Source organism: Trichechus manatus, unplaced genomic scaffold, assembly GCF_000243295.1.
Source record: "Trichechus manatus latirostris isolate Lorelei unplaced genomic scaffold, TriManLat1.0 scaffold00015, whole genome shotgun sequence".
NCBI lineage: Eukaryota > Metazoa > Chordata > Mammalia > Sirenia > Trichechidae > Trichechus > Trichechus manatus.
In genome coordinates this window covers 157,095-166,953 of record NW_004443951.1, presented here as the reverse complement: position 1 = coordinate 166,953, position 9,859 = coordinate 157,095, and the positions used below count along the sequence as shown (strand labels likewise).

General features: G+C 34.0%; 1 protein-coding gene across 1 annotated transcript in view; it reads right to left on the bottom strand.

The window, feature by feature from the left end:
- The window catches only part of USP24 (ubiquitin specific peptidase 24), a 145,041-nt gene that overhangs the window by 75,529 nt on the left and 59,653 nt on the right, over positions 1-9,859 (bottom strand). The window contains exons 17-23 of the mRNA XM_023727032.1: positions 6,065-6,172; positions 5,255-5,404; positions 4,485-4,616; positions 3,530-3,641; positions 1,739-1,815; positions 569-709; positions 349-402 (exon numbers count right to left, since the gene is read on the bottom strand). Coding sequence (XP_023582800.1) covers positions 349-402; positions 569-709; positions 1,739-1,815; positions 3,530-3,641; positions 4,485-4,616; positions 5,255-5,404; positions 6,065-6,172 — 774 coding nt within the window. The remainder of the gene's footprint in view (positions 1-348; positions 403-568; positions 710-1,738; positions 1,816-3,529; positions 3,642-4,484; positions 4,617-5,254; positions 5,405-6,064; positions 6,173-9,859) is intronic.

Here is a 9,859-nt window from a genome sequence, read left to right as displayed (position 1 = left end):
CTGAGAAGTAACATCCTTTTAGAGAAATAATAGACTGGCACACATTATAAAGGATATTACCTGTGAGTACGGTGTTCCATTAAAAAACCATCTACATGAGACCAAAAGGTCAACAATTACTCTAAAGCAAAGATAAGAAGATAAGGGAGCAGAGAAACTAGAGTATTGGAAATGGAACAACCAGAATGCACTTAATAAAAATGTTGACACATTGTGAAAAACCCAACTAATGTCACTGAACAACTTGTACAGAAATTATCAAATAGAAGCCGAATTTGCTGTGTACACTTTCACCGAAAACATAATAAAGTATTAAAAAAAAAAAGTTAAATAAAAATGTCTACTCACTTCTAGTCTTGTGTAGCAATCAGCAATAAATTTCTTATGTAAAGATACTGAATCCTGAAAGTAAAAGGTATGTGGAAATTAAAATTAGCACCACGTCATTTAGTTTAAATCATTATTAAAGACAAAATATCAAAATAAAGACAATTTCCAGGCATGCCAAGGATCCCAACTTATCAATAAAAATATATTTAATTTTCCGTTTTTTATGCATGATACCCACCTTCTTTAACCTAGGATTTAAGTTAATGTAACTATAGTTTATGATTAACTGAATAGCTTCATTAGCAATTTCTTCATCAGGTGATTCCATGGCTATTTTCCAAATGAAATCCATTCCTATCAACTCCAGCTTTTCTACATACTGTTCAAAAGAGAAAAAAATTATAAATTATACAGCATGCCAAAGTCACAAAATTACAGACATTTTCTGCTACATTAGTCTATACCTCTTAAGTTCAACATAAATTAAAGCTACAAAAAACCACTGACATATGAAAACATTATTATACTGACATGAAGTTTTAACATAAAAAATAGCCAGGCACAAAAGCAATGGACAACCTTATGTGAACCAGGACAGTTACGGAGATTTTCTCCAGACATCCTTAAACCTAAGATGGACAGTTATCCACACAGGCATTGAAGGAGAAGCCCTGAAAGAGTGAGATGGGCACTATTCTTCATGAACTTTCTTCAAAAGGAAATGCAGTCAAGCTTGAAGACGTTACTAATCCTTGGGGCTCAATCTGCTCTTTCCAAAACTCAGTTAGAAATGGCAGGAACCAGGGCGTACAATATCTTGTGAAAAGTCTTACCACCCCAGGAAGCCAGGCTCTGAATGAAACAGACTTGGAAAAAGAGATATTTTCTTGCTTTCTTTTTTAAGGTGTACATGTACATATAAACCCAAGCTGTATACATTTTATAGATCCTCATTTTCTTGTTTGTCTGTTTCTAAATATTTATCTCCAAATCTCTGCCACTACTATTCCAGAATTGAAGATTTTGTGACTTTTTAAGATAGGTGTGAATTGCTGGATTTGCGGAGTTGGAACCTTAGAGAGAACTGTCCCTACTCTGCATTCATCGAGTCACATGAGGCCACTGGCTGCCCCAAGATCAGCAAAAGCAAAGAGAGTGTTTTGAGAGGTCAATTGTGTTCTCCCAGACAGCCAGGGAGGTAGTATGCTGGAGAAGGAGTCTCCCATTACACTCTTAAGAGAAGCTATGTCTCCAATGCAGAATACGGCAGTCAAGGAGATGCTTGTTCTTTAAAATACATGTCTTCTGTCAATTATAATACATGGTAATTTTTTTTCCGGAATATCAAGTTTTACCAGCTAATCCAAGTTATCTGATCTGATTAAAGATTTGAGAATAGTGTACTTACCAATTGAGCACCTTGTCTTTTTAATCGATGATCACAGAGATTCACGTTTTCAAAAAAAGTTTTAAACAAGTTAAAACCTGAAATTGTAGAACATCAGATAAATTCCTGAGCTCTAAGTAATACAGATAATCAAAAAATCAAAAACTTCAAAGTGTATCAAAGACCTAAATGTAAAAGCTAAAACTATAAAGCCCTTAGAAGAAAACATGGCACAAATCTTCATGACCTCTGACAAGGCAATGGTTTCTTAGATACAATACCAAAAGCAAAGCAAAAGGGTAAACTTTTGTGTTTCAAAAGACCCTAAGAAAGTGAAAAGACAACTCACAGGATAAGAAGTATCTGCAAATAATATATCTGATAAAGAGCTAGAATCCAGAATATATGAAGAACTCTAACAACTCAATAATAATAAAAAGACAAATAACCCAATCAAAAACAGGTAAAAATTTGAATATTTTCTAAAGATATACAAATGGCCAATAAGCACATGAAAAGGCCCTCAACATTATTAGTCATCATGGAAATGCAAACCAAAACAACGAGATACCACTTCGCACCCACTAGGATGGTTAGAATGAAAAGAAAAAAACAAAAACAGAAAAGAACAAATGTTGGTGAGGATGTGGGGAAACTAGAACGCTCGCATGTTGCTGGTGGAAATGTAAAATGGTGCAGCCTCTTTAGAAAATAGTTTGGCAGTTCATCAAAATGTTAAAAATAGAGTTACCAGCAATTCCACTTCTAGCTATATACTCAAGAGAAATGGAAACCTGTCTACACGAAAACTTGTACATAAATGTTCATAGTAGCATTATTTATAATAGTAAAAAAGTGGAAACACTGAAATGTCCATCAACAGATGAATGGAAAAACAAAATGGGGTTTATCCATACAACAGAATATTATTAAGCCATAAAATGGAATAAGGTATTGATACATGGATGAGCCTTGAAAACATTATGCAAAGTGAAAGAAGTCAGACACACAAGACCACATAGTGTATGATTTCATTTATGTGAAATGTTCAGAACAGGCTAATCATAGATATAGAAAGCAGACTAGGGGTTGCCAGAGGCTGGAGGAGGGAGAAATGGAGAGTTACTGCTAATGTGTATGTTTTTTGTTTTTTTTGGGGGGTGGGAGGGCAAGGGAGGGTGTGATGAAAATTTTCTAGAATTAGACAGTGGTGATGGTTACATAACTTTGTGAATGTACTAAAAACCACTGAATTGTACACTTTAAAAGGTGAATTTTATGGTATGTAAATTATCAATTAAAAACTCAATTTTAAAAAGCTCAGAAAGAGGATTTCTATACCTTGACAAATTTTTACCTTAATGAAATCATTTTTGTACTGAGTTAATTTCACAGGAAGACAGTTTGGCAATTTGAGCTATCAAGCCATATAATTTAAAAATTAATTATAAGATATCATTATGTAAAAGGGGGTTTATCTGTGTATATAAATACATAGGAATGTGTTCACATGGGAGCCCTGGTGACATAGTGGTAAAGAGCTTGGCTGCTAACCAAAAGGTCGGCAGGTCAAATCCACCAGGTGCTCCTTGAAAACCCTATGGGGCAGTTCTACTCTGTCCTATAGAGTAGCTATGAGTCGGAATCAATAGGTTTGATTTTTCTTTCTTTGGGATTCATATGTATAAGAAAAAGTCAGGAAGGATATTCCAAACTGTTCAGTTGTTTCTGAGATGTAGGATTAGAGGGAAAGGGAAGAATAAAATTTTGTACTTGAAAGAACTGAAAAATAATTTTAATTTTTTTTCCTACCATTCATAGTGATTTCATATGACTCCAATTTAAGGATTTTCTCCTTGAAGAGCTGCTGCTGAACATCACTCTCAAGATCATGCTGCCCTTTTGTAAACCATTCAAAACACATCTGTGGATTAAGACAAGTATTACCCTATAACTAAAATCCATTTTAGGCAAACACTATTCCAAACTGGGGAGGTAAAGGTAAATTATTGTGAATACTTTAAAATTTACATTGCCAAAATACCACTTAAAAGTGACATGCTTGGGACTCTGGACTAAATGAAGTAGCTACTAGCAATCTCTGCCCTTTAGATAATGAAAAAATACACTCATGCTTTTTATTGAGTTTTATATTTGGGCTTTTCCATTAGCATTTATTAAGTCTTACTCTGTGCCAGGCACTATGCTAGTCATCGTCACATAATTAATCCTTTCAACAATCCTATGAGGTAGTTAATATTATTCTGTAAAATGAGATGAGGAAACAGATTCACGGTTAGAAAATGTCAAAGCAGGTGTTCTGCTCCTGGTCTAACCTGTTCCCACCAGTCTAATGGTATTTTTAATAATGTATCTAGGCACTGATTCTTCTTTAGTGCTACTGGGGTATAACATCATTACAGGTACTCAAAGATTTCTGTTGGTGAATAAAAATCAGTTTTATGGGAAGGAAAAAAATTAAAAGATATACCTAAGAGCTATTTAACTGAACTCACTTGGCTAAATTTGCTATTTCATCCAGAATGGTATCAAAATTACCAAAGAACTCACACATTTATTTATCTCAAGGACATGCATTATATAAAATACTCTTTTACTGCTTACGCTTACTGATCTATTAGTATAAATGTGTACTTCCGTAAATTGAAAAGTGTTTAGAAATGAAGAAAGATGTGACACACACAAAAATGTGAGATATTTAACTTTTCACTACTGCCTCACCTTATCCACAATACCATCTTCTTACCTCTCTATCTAATTCACACACATCCTGGCCGGTCACAAGACATTCCCACATCTCCTTGGCACGATTCCAACCCAGATACAGAGTAGCTTCTTGCAAGAAAAATGCCAGAAATTTTAGATGTGCCTCTAAATACTGCAAAAAGAAACAATGCTTATTAGTTAACTCCAGGCATTCATACAGAAAAGCAAAATTAAAAAAAAAAAAACTTTAAAATTTTATAAATCATTTTAACGAATGTTTTTTCATACAATTTAGGGTTCAGTGAATGTGAGATATCTGTTTATAACAGGCTGACAGTACAATGTAGGCTTTAAAAAGCTACTTCAAGTCTATTGCAAATTCAGTTGATTTTAGATGTCAACAAAATATAATTTCAAAGTAAAACACCATAGACTCACAGCTAGTGAGTCTCAACTTGTTCTATTTTTTTTGAACAATAAATATTACTAATCAATAGATGTGAAAAACAAAACTCATTATCCACAGAATTAATTATTATTTCAAATCAAAGACAAAGAAAAAGTGTTTATTTTTATTAGGTTGTCATAGGCAATTCTTGGGTGATTTACTGAAAGATTTAACCACACATACCATGTTTCTAAACTTTTATTTTGAAGTAATTATAGTCAAGATACACAACTGTTCCATCACTATAAGGCTACCTGATGCTACTCCTTTATAGTCACACCCAACAAATATTAATTTTACAGTTCAAGTGCAAAAAGGTCAAATGAATGCTGGAAATGAAGCAAAAACACAATGCCTGATACCTCCCGGTAAGTGTATCGGCCATCCACTAGTGTTGAACCAGTTAGTCCTCCAGGTCCAGCCACTGCTGCTGCCAGTCGATGACAAGCTATCAAACTGCCTGTTACCAATTTGACTATTTCAAAATTTTTCTTCAAATCTTGAATAATGCTCTTGGCAAAAACAACAAAAAGAAAAGCAGTGTGAGAATTTGCAGTTACTTTCTTGGTTTCAATAGAACTTCTAATATAGGATGTAGTCCTAGGTAAGGGACAACAAACAAAGATTTCTTCATTCACATTTTCTTACATAAAATGAAACCAATCTGGTGTGTATACTCAGTAAGGAATTAATAACCTTCTCTGCTTATTATTTGCTTCTAAAAGAGATTCTTTCTTTTTTTTAAGAAAAAAGTCTTTCAAAAGAACTATTTCACTTTGTGTATACTCTTCCAGATCTTTCTTCCAAGCGTATTACACTGAAGAAGCTCTAGCTCCTTAAGCAAACTAATCATTTTACAATATAAAATAAGCCTTGAATCTTTCCAATCAAATTTCTAAAATACCATTCTAACCTTTGAAAATTGCTTTAATTATCTCAATAAGTTAAGAAAATAAAAAGGAAACGAGTTAAAGGTAAATCAAAAGAAAAACTCCACAGAAATGAAAGCAGAATGATGTTCAAACTTGAAGTTATTAAATAATGTAAATCAATTACACGATAACCATAAAAATTTAATGGTGACTATAAAACTCAGCAATTTTAGTCTGTATTGTTATTACAAAAGGTTATGCAAATAACTGTATAATAATCATATATAGTTATATCCTTACCTTGTCTTGCTTTTGATAAGTTTGTTTTATAAATGAACGGGTGATTTCATGGAGCTGGCGCAAAGCTGGTACCACCCATACAAACTGAGGATTATTAAGTTGAGATGACTAGAGTTAAAAAGAAGTTATATTAATTAAATTTAGAAATAAATGGCAGACTAAATTTATTAGCTATAAAAAAACTACCAAGTCAATTAGGTTTTATTATTACACATTTTATTATTTTTCTCTTCACATAGCTCAATTATAGCTTATCTTCATGCACTCATAATTCAGTCTTCAACTTCTTATTCTGCATGCAATTTCCTAAGGCCAAGAACTGCAAACAGGAGTGGATGTGAAATGACAGTAAATGTACAGGGGATACATCAGCAAAAACAGACCACAAGGAATTAGCAACTTCAGAGGATAGATTAAGTAGCACAGGTTGCTAAGACATGTTGACATAAATAAAATAAAATGATGGCAAAAGCTTAACTTAGATAACACTGAACTTGCTGCTAGGTAAAATGGAATAAAAACGGGGCTTTTTATAATTATCTGATTAAGATACCAATGATATGATCAAGATACCGAGAGTGGTCTACATATTACAGAAGTATTCATGATCTGTTTGCCTTTCCTAGTTAATTTAATAAGAGGCCATCCCATTTTTATTAAGTATTATAGACAGTTTAGACTTATACTGTACTTTATACTTTTCAAAACATTTTCAAATATGTCTGAAACTGGTACATGATAATCCAGATCTTCCTAATACAGACCTGGGAAGTCTGATGTTCATGCAATACTCTAAAAAGAAAACTGCTTTATAATAAACAGCATTTTTGAAACAATGAGATTTTATATTACACTTCATTATAAAATTTGGTAAGAATTTCAGATTGAACACTATTAGTCAACTGACCAATTATTAAGTTTCTAACTAAAAAAAAACTGAGTAAAAGCTTAAGTCCTTAACATTTATTTTAAAGGCTGCGTTTCGTTTTTTAAAAACCTTTTTTTGTCAAGTCTTTCTATAAAATCAAGATGTCTGGTTTGGGGGGAGGAGAGGGACAGGACTTTTGATGCCTTCTGCAGAAAAAAATCCTACTACTAAATATGTAAACATGAGAGAGCCATTGCCAAAACAATGTTTTCCTTGCCTTGAAAAGATTAACCAATCAATCAGCAAATACCATATTTCCTGGATTCTAAGACACAGGTTTTACAAATTTTAACATTTTTTAAATTGATGCTTCTTACAATTATGTCAAAAGAAATTTACCAGCCACTAGGCATAGGATTAAGTTATCATGTAGCTGTCCTTACCTGAATATTTGCAAACTTAGTTGTATACAAAAGGTATTTATTTATTCATCTACCTGTCATTTTAGCTGTTACTTGGTACAGGTAACACCAAATAAGGATGGATTTTTAACTTAAATTTGGATCACTGATTTGTTACTTAAAATGTTATCAAAAAGATTACACCTATGATGTAGCAATGACTTGGCTGTTGTGTCTGTCAATACAACTAAAAGCAAAGAAAACTGCCAGTAGTCTCAGACTGAAGAATTTTTCAAAGCCAAGAGAAGTTGGGGTGACAGACTCACTCTGTGAGGGGCTGTATCACTCAGCACTAAAAGTCTCTCTGTCCAAACACGCAACTTAATTCAAGAGAAGCTGCTCAACTTCTAGTACACGTAACTCAACTAAGGAAAAAAGAAGCTTGAATCTTATGAAATAGGAGAAGCACACAAAACTCCATATTTTCAGGATGCCTCAGAATTATACACTTAATCTTAATGATTTCAAAGAGGTCAAAAGCACTACAATAGATAATGAAAAGCAGTGTGCCACAGTGAAGCTGTACATAACAGGTCAAAAGAAGGCTTAAACCCAAACTGCCTGTGACCCTAAAGAAATGTATGCAATCATTGGGGTAAATATAACTCATTGTTGGTTGGTAAAATTAAAATGTACAGTTTCTGCAAATTTACTAAATTTGAGATACTTGTTGCAATCATTGGCATCTTAGAATCAGAGAAATAAGGTATAAAGGTCAACTACTTGCGAGACTCGCTAGAATATTTCTGCTAAAATATAAAGGTTGTAAAATGACACTGAGCAAAACTCTTAAGGTTGAAATCCAAACTGATACCTTCCAAAAGGATTACAAAAATTAGGATGTAAACATAAATCCTTTAGCAATAAGCAGATATATTAAAAAGTATTATGACCAGTTAGTCAATTATGGTTAAGTATTTTTATTTAACACTGAAAATTATCCTTTGAAGGTAACTCATTATACAATCAAATTAAAATAAAAAATAATATAAAACTGGAATTTAAGAATTATATCTAAAATAACATCTCTAAAATTTAGCAAACAGGAATAAAAAATCCCGTTGAGCAACATTATAGGACAGAGAAGAGCTTCCCCATAGGGTTTCCAAGGAGTGGCTGGTGGATTCAAGCTGCTGACCTTTTTGGTTAGCACCCAAATGCTAAAGATATCCTTTATTCCATGCTATGTATGACTCTATGTTGCTTAGTTTTAAGACAAACTTAAATTACTCTTCCCCAATTACAAAAGGGACAAACAACTTAGTAAACAAAATACACATATCTTATAATGTCATGGCGCTGAGGTTTCATAAGCAGGAGTTAATGGAATGTCCAAATTACTCTTAAAATTAGATGAAACCTTAAGAGGTCAGCTGGTTTAGCCTGCAAACCTACACTTAAATTTTCCTTATTCATCTTTTCGAAATGATTGACTATTTCCAGTGATGAGGAACCCACTACCTCAGGAGGCAACGTATTCTATTTTCAGACTGTTCTTACAGAAAGTTCACTAGTCTATCACACTGAAACATGCCTCCCCATAACTTCTTAGGATATATAAAAGAGTATGTTCAATCAAACTTCTCTACAACAGTCCTCTAAATATCAGAGGAAAGCTTTCAAGTTCTCTCTTCTCAAAGCTGAACATCCCCACTTCCTCATCTGTCTTGTTTTCCCAGATCTAACCATCTATCTAGAACCAATGCATGTATTTTTGCATGGGAGAAAAATTTTAAAAGTATTTCCTCCTGTACTAACATCACTGTGAGACTACACTGAGGGTATCTTGCTACTTTTATTTTTAGTTACATGTTTTGGCAAGTAGAGGTCACTCAACTATGGATACGTAACATTTGAGTGTCCTCACAGGGCAAAGGAGAGGCAGTAAGAGGAAGGGAACCAACAGTTACTGAAAGCCTGCCAGGCACTGTGCTATGTGGTCTTAAGATAGCAACTTAAGGAATATGCAAACACTAATTGAATAAAAATGATTTTTTTGTTTTAGTAATTTTGGAGGGGATGAGTACATTTAAACTTTTTAATTGAAGGAAAAAAAAGAAGTGAAATAAGAGGGAAAGGGTTAGGGGTAGACAGTGGAAGGCATAAAGGAAGCAAAGGAAAGAGGGCCAAGGGAGCCAAGGGTATCCTGGCAGGATCTACAGAAATAAAGGTCAGAATTTCTGAACACAACAGTGGAACTTGGGAATTTTAAGAGTGTCAAAAGCAGAGGGAAGGGGAATCAGTTGGGGAAATAGAGGTAGCTGAGGGTGGGAGGGGAATAAGAGGTGGGTGATCTTGTCTTACCCTTTGCTTAGTTTCTGTGTAGCCTGGCAGGGAGACATAATCCCCAGTCAGCCCACCTTGCTGCCTGGCAGGAAAGGGCATAGCATAGAAAAACACCTTTAGTGGCAGTATATAATTCACCCCCCTGCCTGGAGTCAGATCCAGGGGGCTCTGATCTTCCCA